Source organism: Manacus candei, unplaced genomic scaffold (assembly GCF_025592945.1).
Source record: "Manacus candei isolate 608988 ecotype Guabito, Panama unplaced genomic scaffold, ASM2559294v1 h1tg000152l, whole genome shotgun sequence".
Lineage (NCBI taxonomy): Eukaryota > Metazoa > Chordata > Aves > Passeriformes > Pipridae > Manacus > Manacus candei.
Genome location: NW_026138200.1, coordinates 211,671 through 229,707, shown reverse-complemented (window position 1 = coordinate 229,707; position 18,037 = coordinate 211,671). Strand labels below are relative to the sequence as shown.

General features: G+C 35.9%; 1 protein-coding gene across 2 annotated transcripts in view; it reads left to right on the top strand.

Annotated features, from left to right (window-relative positions):
• Window positions 1–18,037, top strand: part of CCDC171 (coiled-coil domain containing 171) — a 146,764-nt gene that overhangs the window by 113,347 nt on the left and 15,380 nt on the right. For both annotated transcript variants that reach the window (XM_051772315.1, XM_051772314.1), the window contains one exon: window positions 16,135–16,285. In XM_051772315.1, coding sequence (XP_051628275.1) covers window positions 16,135–16,285 — 151 coding nt within the window. The remainder of the gene's footprint in view (window positions 1–16,134; window positions 16,286–18,037) is intronic.

The window sequence follows — 18,037 nt, the reverse complement described above, 5'->3', positions numbered from 1 at the left end:
GAGAAGCAGCTGAGGAAGCTGAGGGGTGTTTAGTGAAGAAAAGGTAGCTCATGGGACACGTTATTGCTCTCTACAAATACCTGAAAGGAGGTTGCAGCAAGACAGAGCTTGGTCTTTTCTCCCAGGCAACTAGCACAAGAGGACTAAGCTTCAAGCTACGCTAGAGGAGTTTCAGGCTGGACATCAGAGAGGGTGGTTAAGCACTGGAATGGACAGTCTAGGGAGGTGGTGGAGTCACCATACCTGAAAGTGTTCAAGAAACAATGTCCTCTGTTTTTATCTCTCTCTACCACATGCTGTTGTGCTCTGCTGCCTGTCCCCATGTCCTTCCTGCAGATTCTCCATGACACGTGCTCTCCTGGTTGAGTACTTGCTTGTTGCTGTGCTCACATTGATGCACAAGCTCTTGCTCTCCCTCTCCCTGCATATCTGCTGTCTCTGCCCTACACATGTTTGTGCTTTCCTTCTGTCAATCTCTGCCTGCTGCTCTACCTGGGTCTCTCTCAGTCTCTGCCCCTCTCTTCTGCTCCCTGTGCCCATCTTTCCTGCTCTGTCTTGCTTGATCTACATCAGTCTTTCTGTCCTCATTGTCCCTCCCTCCCACCTGCCCCATCTTGCTTCCTCTGTCACTGTCTTCAGCATGTATCCATCTGTTCATGCAGGTTTAGAAAGTCCACATGGGATTTATATGCACTTCTTTGCTTTTCTTAGGTGTTTTGAGGTAATTTGGAATGAAAAGTGTAGTGATAACATAGAGTAATATAGTCAAGTACTAACATATCTTCAGTGTTAGCATATAATCGTTACAAATTTACAAAGAAGTAGGTTCTTACTGTTTATGCATTCATGCATGATTTAGTCATGCATTAACTAATTGTGTTGTAGGTCCACTTTTTGTAAATAATTTGACAAACATAAATATAGTTTTAGGAGCGTCCTAATTTGTATTTATTTTAACTTGTTTATTAATTTTAGATTTATGCTTAATTGATTAGAAGGTGAAAGATATGCATAATTTTGCTGATAATTTTCTTCAAAATAATAGATACTTTCTCATTCCTGAGTTTGCTTGTCAGTAAAAAAGTTCTTACCAAATTGAGGAAGCAAGTGATTTCAAAGGTAACATTATCATTCTGTCATCAGATTTTATCCTCTGCATAGGGCATGTCTTTCAAACATAAATCAGTTCTGATATGAGGACTTAATAAGAAAAATTAATCATGGAGTAACTGCTTAAAAATTGGATTATTAGTATTTTAAATCTTGTACTACTGTTTTAGAGCCATTTGCTTTTTTTAATGGCATGACTGTAAAAGAAAAAAATGTTTTTTTTTCTCTTAATACTAAAGAAGAAGAAACCTATTTTAGAGTCTTGAAGATAGTGCAGCATGCACACGCTTCTAGTGTTTTCTTTTTGCTTAAACTGTTTCACCAGAGAAGGAACTATCCATTGTGTTATAGATGCCGGAATGCTGCCTCCTCTGGAATTAGTTGCTGTTTCTTTTCAGGTAAAACTGGGTCTTCATTTTCCAGGAGTGCTACAGCAGCTTTCAACAGCAACTGGGCTGCCCTCACACTCTTTTCTTCTCCTATCCTAATTAGATAAGACTAATTTCTTAGCTAGTGTCAAAATGTGCTACTTCTAAAGTGACTACGAGCCTGCCTTTCAATATACTGTTCAAAGAGAAAAGTGATTCTTTATTACTCTAATGCTGCTTTACACTTCCACTTTGAGCTGAAATACTCATAAATAAGTAGATGTTTCAAACTCACTAAAGTGAGGCGACATCTCTTGCGACCCTGACCTTTTGCAGACTTCACTTTGTCAAAAATAAAGTTTGTACAGGACTTAAGAAACAATAATTAACAACTAAGTAAAATCTGAATAACCAGATTGAACAGATATAACATGAAGAATTCTAATTTAGTCACCTTGAATGTCTTTTGTCTCCAGATAGCAGCTGTATCATGATGCTAAATATTTAGAAGCCATTTTAGCATAAATAAACTATAAATACTTTAAAACATACTATTAGTGTATACTAGCAAAATACTATTTAAAACATAAAAAAATGAGACATCTTTTAAATGCCAGTGATGTTGGAAATTTGCCTTCTGTAATTTGAATTTCACACCACTCTCCTTTCTGAGCCTTAACTGTGTTCCCGACTTCTTTCCTTTTCAGAGCATTTGTGTTAGCAGTTTTTATCTCCCTCTTCTCTATGGGATTTTTGTTGCTCTCTCTCCTTTCCTCATTTCCCCCCTCTTGTTATTAACCTCTTTTCCTCACTTTCTCAGCCACCTTTCCACTTCTTGTTTCTTCCCTTGTCTTTCTTCATTCTAATAAATTAGTACAGATAATGGTCCCATTACGGGACCATAAATATCAAAGTCAGTATCTGTAATCACCAACTAATCAATTACTGAAAGCTGTCTCTTTGTGCCTGTGACACTACTAACTCTTGTCCAACCCCTTTCGTAAGCACTATTAGTTTTGTAAAAACTTTTCACTAAGATGTACTGATGATTATCTTGAATGCCAAAGTTAGTATATAATCATTTAACCTTCCTGTAATCTTTCTTAATGGAAAATGTTCTTTCTTGACCCTGTCAAGCAATCATGTTGCTATCCGCCTTTGTCCATTTAGAGTTTTTCATACATTTATGTCTGTTGTGTGTTTGTGATCTCTTAGGAATTATCTGTGCTGATATGCAGGAAAGCTCTGTAAGAACTGTGTAAAATACGATCTTAATTCACTAAGTTTATTTGTTTAGTTTTGCTTCTGCTTGTAATCCTGGGAATTAATTTTTTCCCAGCTGGTTACCAAGTTGTTGCATCTTATAGCAGGAAGCATCTTTCTTGTTTTCTCTTCACTATTCTTTCATGAGAAAAATTACTCCAGAGTCATGGTGATCTCAATATGTACCCAACACTGCCTCAATGAATAAGGACAGACTCCTAAATGCTATAATTACAAAAATAAAACATCGTTCAATCACAGAAGATATAAAATATAGTTTTCACAACACCTTGTTTGTTAGACAGATTTTCTAATTTTAGAAATCGTTTCTTTCAGAACTGCACAGGTTTACCTGTGCACAGTATCTTCAGAAAAGGAGTAATTTTACCAGATAACTGATGTGACTGTATTTTTTGTGTCAAGACAATATTTGTGTCAAGACTGTATTTGTCTTGTAACACAGACAAGTCCATTCAGAAGCATAGGTGTTTAACTGTTGATAATAATGTGGGTTAAAAATTGAATTCATGAAGTGAATACTGTGAAAGATTAGGAATTATCTGGAGTCCTTTTTTTTGTTTGGACTGGTTCTTTTAATTTCAGAAACTGAGAAGAAATACTGAGCAATAGCAATTAAGAAGGCAATAGACTTTATTACATAAATATTTAAGTAGCAGAAACAGAATCAGACTATTTTCTATTCTTAATTATACATAAAATAAAAAACCAACTGTCAAATGCTGAAGCTTCTATTTATTTTTTTCTGCTTAACTGCTTAGTAGTCCGTTATGATAAAACATGTCTATCTCTTTGTTATTCTTATCAGTAGCTTACAGAGTAAGAAAAAATTATTAAATATTGCACTATATTAGTACAAGAATTTTGTAATGGAATTGAGAGAAATTTCTGCCCAGATATTGCATTTGGTGGTCCTTGTAGTTAAAGACCTGAGAAAGGAAGGGTTATCTACAACTTGAGAGAGTTTATTATGGCTTAGTGATTTGCTGATTGATTTCATTTACTGTCAGTTAAGGCTCTCTTAATGTCAGCTTTCTTTGCATAGTGCCTTGAAATAAAGACTGATGAAGATTTTTCAGATTGATGCCACTTACATAAACTGACCCTGATTTGCCCTTCTGCAAGACAATATAAGTGACAGCAGTTAGAAGAAAATATAGCAATGAATTAAGAAAAACACTAAATCTTTCAGAATATAAAACTAGGCATAAAACCCCAGGCTGTTCTGTTATTTCCACATTGTCCTATATTGAAGAAATAGACAGGGATAGCATCCCAAGTGGTGTACTGCTGAAGTGAAATTTGAAGAGGACAAACTTTGAAAGGATTAAAAGTTAACCTGGTTTTTTACCAAATTCTACCAATTTGGCCTTATTATTTATTTTGGTGTGGGTTTTTTGTTTTGTTTTGTTTTGTTTTGTTTTGTTTTGTTTTTAAGGGAGTGTGGCTGGCAGGAAGAGTTGTGTAAATTGTGGCTTGTAATTCATATATGTTGTTACCTGCAAATTTTATTTTTTACATTGTTATTTCGCAGAAATCATAACAAACTGTTTTGAAGCTGTTGTCTTGATTTTTCAATAACTGAATTGATTGATTGGTCTAGTGACACATGTTGCTAGTATCCCAAGATCACAAATACCAACATTATATTGGACTGTGAAAAGCACAAATTCTTAGGTTTCATATGGTCTATTCCTATAGATGTTCCAAGACTAATATGCTTTAAGTAGGGCACTCAAATTAGTATTTGTCCATTGCCATACCCAATTCTGTTATGGTGTTTTAAAGTCTCCCTTCATCATGGTCTTTTCCCTCATTTTGGTCTCTTCCTGTTAGAAGCAAAAAGGTGGTAAGAAATTAGGGGGTGAGGAGAAAATGGAGGGTCTGGAAGGTACTGTAACTAATAGAAATTTCATGAATGTGGAACTGTTTTGTAAACCTGAATAATAGGGATACCCAGCCTGCATGTGGGCAAGTTTACCTGCAAAAGATTGAATGTTTCATGGCTTTTGAAAAAATAATATTCATGGAAGGACCAACATTGTTTATCCTCCTGGAACCTTGTTAGAACTTAAATTACTTTGGATTGCTTCAACATAATGATCTTTTTTGATAGAAGTACAGTTCTAAAGAAAAGATCAGGAGGGAACGGTAACTGATTCCCCCTAGGGGGCAAACTTAAAATGTCCATTTAATACCTGAAGACTATATTTTAGTTTCTCTCTGTTCAGAGGCAGATTTTGTGTTCTTTTCCAGTACCAGCCCCCAACTGGTGGGTCCCCCTCTTTCTGATTGTATAATAATTGACAAATACTACAGGGAGAGATTAGAGAGCAAAGTATCATGTTATTGCCACAGTGTACAGTGCCAGACTTTCTCTCCATCCAGTTTCCCAATCTTAAATGAATATTTTTTTTAGATTAATATTGTGCAAGCTAAAGATTACAAGTTGAAGTTTAAATTCAAAAGTTTTTACACATGCTTGCAAAGACGACAGGACTGGGTTTTGAGCAGAGTCTCCTACATGTCAAAATGTGATGTTTGTCTGTACCTCAGCAAATGTCACTATCTTAGATGCTTGATTTGTTCTGCATTTATTGCACGTGAGACTTGCTTCAAATTTTAGTCCTTTGGGAAATAGTCTGTGGGACTGAGTAAACATTTAATGCCTATAGGGCATGAAGAATAGCAGCAAATCGGGTTGCCCCTGCTTTAAAACAGGTTGGACAGGGGAAATAATAATAAACAAAAATATTATAAGAAACTGGGCTAAAATGTCTCCAGAATTTCTCCCAGCCTCCACCATTTTTGTTCATGGACCTTCTGAAACAAAAGTAGTGTTTTTGTGTTCAGCACCCGTTCATTGTCCCGTTGCTTTTTGAACCCATGTAAAGGTAAATATTCACATGACTTGCAGAAATGACTTTTGCAGCTTAACTACACACTTTCTGAAAAACTATTTTCTATGTTTATTTTGAAAATGGCTTCTACTATTTCATTTAATACTAATATTGTTAATTGTAATAAATATTCCCAGTTTACCTTATTTATACTAGTCATATGTTAGCATCGATTGTCACCTCACATTCTTGGATACTCCATCAGAAATTGTTTCTTTTCAGGTTGCTTTCCTCATTTCTGAACTACAAGAAGATGGAAATAGTAGAAATCATTTATAGTTTCTAGAATTCTTAAGTTGTGGAAGTGGTTTCTCTGTTAGAAACATTCATAGGCACAATTACTCATAAATGACCTAACTGCAGGTAGCAGTCCAGCTCTGAAAAATGGATTAGGAAGTACTAACCAATTAACATAAGAAATTGTTTAAAAAATGCTATCCTCTTGGGTGTTTGTAAGTTAGAGTAGCCTGGGATTCTTGGATAAGAACCAGTTGCTTTTGTTGATCCACCATTAAGGACACCACTCAAGTACATGCTAGTGCAGTGCTTGCATTCATTACCAAATTTGGTAAAAATAGAAAGACTAGGAAGGGCTTTCTCAGTCTCATTACAATAGCCTATGATATGGGATGTTTTACATCTGATCTTACTGATGAAAAATACTTTATACTTTCTAGGCAAACTCATCTCACCCGTGCCTATCCTCCTAAGTTTTCTCCTTTCACTGTTGCTATAAGCATCCAGTTCCATTAAAATTCAGAAAGTCACTCTGTATCTTAGGCTTCTAAGGAATTGGATCTAATTGTTGACTCTTGGCTCTGGCCAAGGAAATGGACCATAACAGCCTGTTCCTTACTTGCCAGGCTCCCAACCTAATAATTTGAATCATATTCTGCAATCTCATTTTAAGTTTCCATTTAACGGAAAGACGGTGCATTTCATAGAATCATAGAATCAACCGGGTTGGAAAAGACCTCTGAGATCATCAAGTCCAACCCTTAATCCAACACTGCCATGGTTACTAGACCATGGCACTAAGTGCCACGTCCAGTCTCTTCTTAAAAACCTCCAGGGATGGTGAATCCACCACTTCCCTGGGCAGCCCATTCCAATGTCTTATTACTCCCTTAAAAAATTTCTTCCTAGCATCCAACCTAAACCTCCCCGGCACAGCTTAAGACTGTGCCCTCTTGTCTGAAGACAAAGCTAAAAATCAATGTCTTCAAAAATATTATGTAAAAAGCTCATCTGGTAGCAACACATCTTTGAATTCTTAGTCTGAATGAGGACAACCAGAGGTCTGCCATCAGAAAAGTTAGTTCTTCTTTTGTTAAGGAAACTTCTCAGTCTGACCATTCATGCGACTCTCTGGCAGTCACACTCCCAATGCCAGATACTTTCGCTGTTGGGACTGAAGCCCCTTCACAGCGGGTGGCTCAGTGAGCCCACGGGTGGGGTGCTGCACTTGACTACCCCCACACACCACACTCACACAGTCAGACCAGGTTTCCTTACAGGTTTGGCCCTGTGTTTCCCTTAGCAGCGTCTCAGATGTCTCATTCCCTAAAGTCATTTATTCCTGGCACTGTAACAGAAACAACTCAAGCTGGGTACCTCCAAGGAGGACCCCCAGTGAAGGAACCCCTAGGCTTTTATACACTCACAGTCTCCCTGCACACAAATCCTGCTCGTTCTCCCAAGTCCTTGGCTCCTGCCCCCTCTCTGTGTGCATCCACCTCGCTGACCGTCAGTCTTCATGTCTTTTGTTATTCAGAAGGTTGGCAATTTCCAGCTCCTGCCGTCTCTCTCAGTGTCCATTCACCTGACTGGCTGTCACCAATTCTCATGCCCTTTGTTATCCCAAAGTTTGGCAGTTCACGGCCTATTGTCTCAGGCTCCTACCCAGGGCTCCATCTGCCTCTCCATTTACAGTTTGCAAGCTGATCTACTTGGGCTGGGTGTATTCCTCAACACTTTAAAGCTGTTCCAAGTGAACACCATTCTCACTTAGCTTATTGACCTCTTGCACTGAAGAGGCCAGACTTCAGTATAGTGCAGTCTCACTTTTCCACCAACTTTTAGCATATGTTGGTTGAGATTTACACCTTTCTGAGTTGAGCTAATCTGTCATTTTATATGACAAATGCCAAAAAGGCAGACAAACAGAATCATGTTTTCCCAACGAGAGTTTTATTCAGATGTACATCCACTGTTAGAACTTGATATTCAGAGATGATGAGGATTATTTTATTTGATCTTATTCCTCAGATTATGATGGTTAAAAGCAAACTTTGAGAAGAAAATATTTTATTTATGTAATACTAAGCTTTAAGGATAGCAAGTTGTCAAGCTCAGTGATGGTGCCAATTTTGTAAGGCATTACCAATATTCTCCAGCTTTTGCTTTGTAAAGAGAGATGCTCATTGTGAGGATCAGTAGTAGGTGTACCATGTTCTTTAAATTTTCTTTGACTCCTCAGATTTTGGAACATGAGCTGTTGTTACTGAAATTTCTAATAAAACATTTTTTATATAATAAATTAGGTCTTGAAAGCAAGTCTGATTGAAAATCTAGCTGTTTGCATGTTGTTGGGGTATTTTTTAGTAAAAATTTCATTAAGTTTAAGCATGTATGAAGCAAACTAGTTAATCACTAACATCTGAGTTTAGTCAGAATGAAGTGAGGACACCTGTCCATCCTATATGTGGCAGTGGACATTAGATTAAAGGTGCGAGGGATGCAATTCAGCTTTTCTTGATCATTATGTTCTCTACAGAGATAGAGACTAGTGCTTTTTCCTGTGCTGGCATCATGAATCTATGTATATAACTGGAGCTTCGTGAGAAGCCAAAATGAAAAAATTAATTTGCTATCCATAGCTTAGAATTTCCTTGTAAAACTACAAAATGTTGCTTTATGTAGGATGAAATATCTATGCTGACTTAAAATGCAGTGCTGCCATAGGCATTCATAAGAAAAGCAAAGGAAATGAAGTAGCTATTTCACAAAACTAATGAAGTAGCTATTTCACAAAACTTTGCACCGTTTCCTAGCCCCTAGGACTTCCTAGCCCTCATTGGAGTTTAGCATTCGCCCAAAATCTGATACAAAGATTAGGACTCAGTAATGAGTGTTTGTGTATGAGCTACATAATCACAGTTGTCATATTGACTAAGTCTACCAGAAGGGGTCTTTGTCTCTCCTAGTAAATGGCAACTAGAGCAAAGACTACACTCAGCTTTTTGCATGGAAAATACAAAGTGGACACATTTCCACATATGCAAAACCTTTTATCTACTTCAATTTTAAAATGTTTTAATTTACAATTGAGAAGCTGTTTCTTGTGGCCATAAGGGAATAATCTATATCACTTCATAGCTCTAGTCAAAATACTCAAGGAAATGTCTATACTGAGCCCAGATTTTGTGGGTTGATCATGTTCTCTTGGAGTCAGCAACAGACTTTTTCTATGGTGGTTAAAACGAAGTATTTTTTCATGAGTAAAGCCTATTTCTTTGCTAAGAGTAATTGAAAGTGGTCTTAGTTAACAGAGCACTCTTTAAAACCAATGAAAAACAACTGTTTTAATTTTGAGTAAGCTACAATGTTGGCAAATAGTTGAGTTAGTTACTTAGGTTGGGTAGTTTGTGGACAGCATTTCAAAGAACAGAAGAGTTTTTCAGATTTCACATTTACCTTCCACGTGAAGTTGCTTCAGATTTTTCTACTTAGTAACTTGATAGATTAATGCCTGCTTCTCTCCCCTCCTTATATTGTTCTCCTACACATGCACCTATAACTAGTCAATAGATTTTAGTGTTTAGGTAGCATTTATTTATAAAAATTGTTTTGCTTATATAGGATATCTTATTCATATGTAAGAGTTCCTGAAAATAGGAAAGAGTATGCTTTTTAAAATTTATTTTACTTCCATGAATTTGGTTGTGGAAAACAGAATCCTGTACTTTAACTTTTGTACATCTTTTCTGGTTCCAAGATGTCGCTTCAGTAGGCCAAAAGCAACATCATCAAGATTCAGACAACTTGTACTTTCACTTGACATTTCATCTGAATTTTGATGAGAAGTTTTACTCTCTTCTTTCTCCTTAAGACTGAACGTGTGATGGGGCACTGTCATATTTTATAATAAAAGTACATCCTGACTTTTCTGTAGTGACTGCTGCTGTTTGGTTCCTCTCATCAGTGGTAATATATTATGCTCACACTAAGCAGATTTTCATGCTCACAGTTGAGGCACTTTAATGTGGACTTTATAGTATTTTCAGTGACTATCTGTCTCTCTTTGTTTCATCCCTGCCTAGAATGTACACTGCAACAGAAGTTGTAGGAAGGGTACCAGCCTGAAACTTCTTTCTCACTAAAATCATTTGCTTGAAAAATTCCCTCCCTGACAAACTGAAATGTTCTTTTTCTACCAAAATTGTGTAAGAAGATGGGAAGAGGTACAGTGTAGTGGTAACATTTTCTCCGTAGCGGTAGCTTAAACTAGAAGTTCTTCAGGGCAGTGATTGATTCTCCTTTACATTTTATATATAACTTTGCTTGACTTAGTGCAAATGACAGGGAGAATGGTCTTTGCATGTAAACATTATTGGCCTAAAAAACCTAATTTTGTTACATGGTAATTTTCTTGCATGGTCCACAGATATTTCTGAGTAGTCAAGGCTGCAGGTAGGTCCTTTGCTATGAAATTCTAAAGATGCTTTTCTACCTCATCATAGCTACAAATACATTTGTCTTAATTTATCATTTTCTGAAAGATTGATATGATTTTTGAAAATCTTACGCTTTGTAACAATTTTCATGGCAATTATTGTTATGCCCATCTGCTGTGGTTTCCAGTAGAAGCACTTTCCCTTCCATTGCTGTCAAGTTCAATGCTCCCTTTTCAGTTTTCTTGTAGGAAGTCATGTCATTACCTCTTGCAGAGAATCTAGATTTTTATTTAGAGCTTCACTCCCTTGGGCTGTCCTCTGAGACCTACAGGGTAAAGTAATTGTTATTGAAGTGAAGGGGATAGAATTGGGCACTGTGTGTGGCACTGAGTCAGCTTTTGTTGGGGAAAAATGTTGTAAGAAAACTGACCTGCTTTTTGGCACATTTAAATTGTTCATGCCACACTTGAATGGAATTGAACAAAATGTTTAGTGTTGAAATGAAATACAAGGAGAATAGATCATTAAAGAAGAGCCAAACAGCTGCAAAAGTGCAATTTTGCTGAATGCTGTTTCCCTTGAGGTTTTTTCCTGATGCCTGAGAAGCTGCTGTATTTGTATCCTCCACTGATGCCACTAGACATTTTGGACTATGGCTCAAGGCAACCAAGATGGATTTTCAAATGCTAAAATGTATGGGGGAAATTAATTTTATCCTTTCTTCTGCAAACATACCTCTCTTAAATCTATAAGTATCCTGAAATCTTATTTCTGAAAACAAAAACTCATTGATGTATATTTTGTTTTCTGGACTCATTTTATAACGAACCTTATTTATGTCAGTTTGAAGCAAGGCATTAATGACAGGTATGCAGAACTCCAGCCAAATTCTGTACCATAAATGAAATTCTCAGTCTTTTCAGATTCTCATGTAAGCAGTTTGCTGTGCTAGAGTTAATCTTTTATTTGTCTGAAGTCCGTTCATTATTCCTTCTCTCGTTCTTTTTTATCTTTTGTATATGCAGGCCTGGGGTATTTTACTACCTGCTAACACTGTTTTTAGTTGAAGAATTTCCTAAAGGGAGAACCAAACAGTCAAATGTGAATTTCAACTTTTTTGTACTTTTTTGGGTTTTTTTTGTAAAGTAGATGGTCTTGTTATTCTGACTGCTGCATCGGATGCTATAAAGTCAATGTTTATATTGTCAGGATGTAAGTCTTTTTGACACCTCTTGATAAACATCATTTCAACATAGGGTTTCCTTCCTCTAGTTTTGTTCCTTCCAAAGACAAGCTGTGGTTCTGTGATAACAGCAGGCCCAAGAAGATCCTGAGTTGAAGTTATAGACATAAAAATAAAGAAACTGATTCTTAATAACTTGGTATTTTATTTGTAACTTTGGAGGAGTCTAAAACTTTAAATGGAAATTTTTATTCTCTACCACTTATAACTCATAATCCAAATAATTTCATTTTTAACTGTGTTCTCCATAGTGAGACACGGAGGACAACATCTACATTCTTTTAATTTGGAATTTAAAAGGCCATTTTTATAATGTATAATAAATACATTAAAACATTGATGAGAGGTTTGCTAATTTGCATATGCCAATCTATGTACTTCTTGTCATATGTTTTTACTATAACTTCATTGAGAACAGCTGATGTTTGAATAACCTTTGAATTTCATAAATTAATTTTTAAAAAGATTTATCTTCTTTTCATGTTTCCAATTTCTTTAAGATTGTTATGTAATTTGTCAGTATTAGCCATTTTTCCATTTAAATAAAATACCTGTGGAGACTGGAGTCTTTCAGTCTTGTAAATTTAGAGCCAGTAATACACACGAAAGCTGTTTTACAGCATCTACAGCACTGTGCTCCTGAAAATTACTGGTTCTAGAAATGGTGTATAGGACTAGGCAGTGATTGGTTATTCAAAAGTACATGGAAGGAACGTTAGAAAAAATTAGTTTTAATGTCCCCTGGAGAACTGTCCTAAGCTTAAGTGTTCTCAGTCCTTTTAAAGATTAATCTGGACGAAGAAAGCATAGCTTCAATATCGCTACTTTGTTGATCTGTAGTTTGTAAACAGCATCCACTTTGTTTTGTTTTTACTCCCAATTTTGGTTTCTCAGCTTTACCAACATGTAGCCTAAGCCAAAAAATTTTTATGCAGTCCTCATATTACAGATGAGACATCTTTGAACAGGTTGTAAGGGTCTTTTTCCACTCAGAATATTCAGAGACCCTTTTTCTAATTGAATAAAGATCTAAAATTTAAAATACTTTCTTCCTTTATGATATGAATAGCGCTTAACTGATTTTTTCAAAATTTTCTGATTTACTTTGTGCTCTAAAGATGGTTAGAGTGCTTTTAGGGATTTTCTAGATGAAGATACTGTTTTCAATGTTTAAATAGCTGTAAAGAAAGATGATCCTTAGAAGTACTTAGACTTAAAATAATTTGTCTATTAACAGTAAGATTTGAAAATGGAACTTGGGCATTCTTGCAAATTCTGTGTCTAGTCCAGCATCTTCATCATAAAAGCATCCTTTTTCCATGTCAATGTTATGAATATATTTTTAGCCTGTGAGTTGCAACCAGTTATGTGTAAAGTCACGCATCTGTTTTCATGAAGTTGCCTGTGCCTTGTCTTAGTGTTGGAGCATGGGTCTCCTCTCACATTAAAAACACTTTTGGCATTGAAGACACTCCTACCATTTGCTTCTGCCATATCAGTAGCACATGATGTAGAATGTTAAATACTAGTGATATTCTCTATAAAATAAAACATTGTGTGGAGTAAAAGGAAAGGAAAGAGGTTACAGGAAAAAATCACTTAGCATCTGATTGTTTTCCTCTTTTTGTCTTTGATTAACATGGAGTAATTGCTTACAATTTGTGGTCTTAAAGTTGACAGTCCTATGTAAATTTCAGCTATTAACTTGCATCATGTTCCATCCTTAGGATGACTTTTAATCACTGAATTATGTTGAAATTGAAAGGAACCTCTGGAGGTCATCTGGTCCCAGCCCCTTGCACAAGCAGGGGCACTTAAAACCAGTAATGTTCAAAATTAGTATTCTTCAACTCCACTGGTTTTGTGGCCTCCTTGGTTAAGTCTTCTCCCCACTAACTTTCCTATAATACTTGTCTGTCTGAAAATGTTTAACTTTTGAAGTAGTCTGAGTTGCAATAGTACTGGTTCCTGTAATGTGTGGGGATCACTACCTCTGGCCTTTCTGAACAGAATTAATTTTCTGGTGTCTATTTTTGAAATATTTTCATTTGTAACTGAAGACTATTTTTTATTGTTTTATGTTCTGTTCCCTGTTTGCATGTCATAGTATTGTGAACACATTCAAAAGCAGAAGTGCTCGCTAAAATGCAGATCTTGCAGATGTGTATGAATGTCAAATTTTATGTTATAAAAATTAACCAGGAGGGTTGCTGAAGCATCTTATTGTTGTGTATACTCAAAAGATATACATATATCTTATTTGTACGTATACTTAAAACCAAAAGAAAACATTCCATAGCGGGAAAGGAAAAAACTTCTACAGAACTAGGTTTGCATTCCAGGAGATTCTGTCAACTGATTTTCTTGATCATGGAACAGTTTTCAGCGGTGCAGTATATTTGTGTCTGTAATATTCAAATAGGGATCTAAATTAAAGTTCTGAACTCCTTTAGAGATGCATTTAGTCATTAGGTGACCTCTTGTAATTTGCAAGTGGCCAGGTTCTCTGCCCATTCCCCGTGTATCAAGCTTTCTAATAAGTGGAACTTTTGTATGACGTAAAGCAGATAGGTCACTCAATTTGTGACCGACATGAGTTCTGTAAAATCATTCGTGCCTTCCAATGGCACATCTGAAAACCCAATGTATTTACCTTTCTCCATGTCATTTAGAATAAATGTTCTGCACACTCATTATCATGGATTCCATGCCACCCACTGGAAGACTCAAAAATGTTGATTGCTCTAACCTGGTCCTGAGCAAGAGAAATCTAAACTGACCCTGGTTCTTTGCTGGATAGTTGGGATATACTGGAACAAGTGTGTACCTGTGGGTGTATGAATGCTACACAGGTAATTGGTAATGAATCATTAGCTGCTGCTAAGTCGCTTCTTTCTGGACTAAAAAGAAATCTAGAACTCTTAGAAAAATAGAATTGCTGTGTCTGAAAATAAAAGCTCAGGAATACATTTTTCCTAGACTGAAAATTTTCAAACTTATTTAACAAGAAAACAAATTAAAGAGCTGAGTAGATCAGCAAGGAATTAGAAAACACTATTTCAAATATCTGCATGGACTTAGAGTGGCTGTGGAGCTGTAGGATGACACTGTATAGGTTAGTGGCTTCACTAGCTTTGGGAAAAGGAAGAAGGTGAGGAAACATCTCTATATATTCCAGTTCAGTGACACCTTTAAGTATCATGTGTGAAGTAATCAAAGGAACACCTAAGATTTTTTTTCTGTGAGGTTTGAGACACAGCTTGTTATGATGCAATGGTATAAACCTTGTTTATGAGTTACAGGCCCAGTCCGTAGACCTATTTCAACATGCGTCTAATTTTTAACATGTGGGCAGTTGCCATATGAAGACTCTCAGATATTTTTATATAGAGTGTGAGATATATCCACATTCTTCCTTGGTATTGTTTTTGAAGAGCTGCAACATTTTAGTCATGTTGAATGTGGAATGAAAAATTTTAAAAGTAGGATCAGAGCTGACAGTGGCAGACTTACAGAGCTATGTGAGTACACTTTTAGGACTAGCACCATAGTATTTAAAACATTTTGGATATTATTTCTGATGAGAAAAATTATGATGTTGTTAATTTGCCACTGCTGTTTTCTACACTTCACAATAAAATATCTTTATTGATTTCAGCTATGTTAACTTTTATTCTGAAAAGCAGTGTTGTGTTTGAGAATAAAGAAAGGAAAACAGTAAAAATCTTTGTGAGTGCCTGTTTGTGGTACTAAGTTTATTCTTGTCTATACCACAGTCTTATATTCCAAAAGTCTATTTCATATTATCTGTAATATGTTCTTACAGTAGAACTCACTACAGGTCATTTCAAAGGGGAAAACTGAGCTTATGAAATGTGATTAACCAGTTGTAAAGAAGTCCAATAATCTGAACAGTGTTAGACTATTTAGGGTAGATATAAAGTTACCAGTAGTGTCAAATCATTTGTACTCTCTTGTGCTGCTAACTGTATTATCATTCTGATCAATATTACAGGATTGGGACATTTTTCCACTATATACATGAAAACAATACATTTTCCCAGCTGTACTGTAATGAGATTATTTACCTTCAGAGGTCTGTAGGTTTACCATGTTTCTTTAGTTTCTGCCAAATTAATTTTCTTAACATGAAGTGGAAGGACTCATTCTGAAAGCATGAAAATTTACCTGAAATTGGGTAGTGATTCTTTGTAAACAAATCGAACACACACTGAGTCTTGTAGTTAAATGAAATGGAAAATAGTATCAACTCTTCAATGCAGGACTGCATGACTGAAAACAGTTTATCAAAGCACCTTCTAATTGGGATACACAGTCATTTGCTTTTCCTCAATGCTATTAATATTTCAGATTTTAGAAGGAATACCATGTTAGACCTTTGTTTAATTCCTGAGACTGAAGTTTTGCCGGGCTCAGAACTTTTGTTTCATTTCTCCAATTAAAAAAAATTAGGTCTTCTCTATGAATTTGGATGTATGCTTTTGGCATTTAAGTATAACTTGCCTGGCACTGATGATTTATTTTACTTTCTAAAGGCCGTGATTCAAAGTTTCATGGAACTCTACCAACTTGCAGTTTCCAGAGTTGAAACATTAGTGAGAGAAACAGAATCTCTACAGCTTCACATTGCAGCTCTAAAGTTCAGGCTCCAAAACGCATGTCTTCATGAAAGAGACCTTACAAATGGTAAGTCTGCTTTTCAAGAAAATTTTGTCATTTGGATATGGTTTCTTAGCCAGCATTTCTCTTCATGCTGTATAGTTTCTGTAGGGAAATGCAATAGTATTTATCTATAAACATATTAGAACAATAAAATTAGTGTCAACTGAATTTTTTTTCCGAGGAGAAAGGGATGATACTAGTTAACAGAGGGATTAATTTTACTACTGTATCTTCTAAAAGGACCTGTTCATTGCTGCTGTTGCTGGAAAAGTATACATTGTGATTTCTTTAGTTTTGGCGGTACAGTAAGTAGTTGAACTTTGGATCTGAAGAATTTCACCATTTAGGGATGTAGCATGTTAAAACAGAATGTTATTAGCTGTTCACATAAACAAAATGTTTATTAGGAGATTTGGATTTTAATGCTTCTCACAAAAGTTACAAAAATTAAAATCCGATTTCAGAAATAATTTCTGGTCTAAAAATATTGTTGCCCACAAAGGTACTTGGATTTGTTTAAGGCTAATAAGGTGATTCTTCAGATCTGAGATCTCTCTCTAGGGGAATTATTGAATACAGATTTATTTGTCTCACAGAGGCAGGAGGCCAGACCCGTAAACTGTTATAAACATGTAGCCAAGTATCTCTAGAATAAGACTGTGTAGGATGTGGAACTGGCATACACTTGATGTATTTGTCCTCCATTTTTTTCTTACTTTTTACAGAGGACAAAGGAGAAAGTTTTGGAGTTTTTTTGGTTACTGTTGTTGTCCTTCTTTTTTCTTCTTTTAGTCTTGTGTAGCAAAGGACCATAAAGAAAATGAGGATTGTCTTTGTTTTTGAAACAGAAGATCTGTAGGAAGAGAGCTGTCACTAAAGCAAATGTCATAAACACACTGGAAAATGTATATTCAGAGGCTGTGGTGGCTTTGGTTGTCTCCTACAGAATTATATTAATTTCTTATCCTGCTTCTAGCAGCTGGGATATTATTGTGATTAGAAACTATATTAATCAGTGCTGAGTTTCAGTTTTAACATCTTGAGGTGATAATTATTGAATGAAAACTTGGACTCTTTTGATGTTTTCTATTAGGTTTATATGTGTCCTGCTGAGCTTGTGGCCAGTGTAATTTTGGGCTTCTCCTTTGCCTATTATGATTGTTTTTGTTGTTAAATCAAGATGACCACTTGTGTACTAAGATTGGGAAGTCTGCAGAACTTGCAGCAAGGTTTGCTTTTGTTTGGATTGAGAGAGCTTTTAGCAAAGATGTTGTTAGTCCTGTCTATGAAGGACTATCCAGCTGCTTGTTATGTTACAATGAAAACAAACGCCTTGCCTTCCCTAGCTCTCCAAAGCCTGTGATTCAAGGCAGTGCTTTTTAAGTAATTTGTGTCTGCCTGCAGTGTCCATGTAAAGATGATACTATATGTGTTGAAGGGATATATTGGCCCTCTGGGAGAACAATAGTTCTTCCTTTAGATGCCATTTAATCTGAATGTAAGCATAAGCATTAGTAGGAAGTGTTTTAAAATTTTAATATAAAGGCAAAAAAACCTCAGAATGAGAGTCTCAGGTTGCTATGAAAAAAAATATAAGTGATTATGCTATATTTTGTATATTTGGGGTTTCTGTAAAGCTTTTCCCTAATATTTGTAAAAGTTGTATTAAGCATGACACTTTTAATAACTTCAACTATCACAGCTTTGTGGAGTGACTTACATTTTAATATTTCAGTTGGTACTGTTCTGTTCTGATTTTGGGGAAGAAGTTCTGCA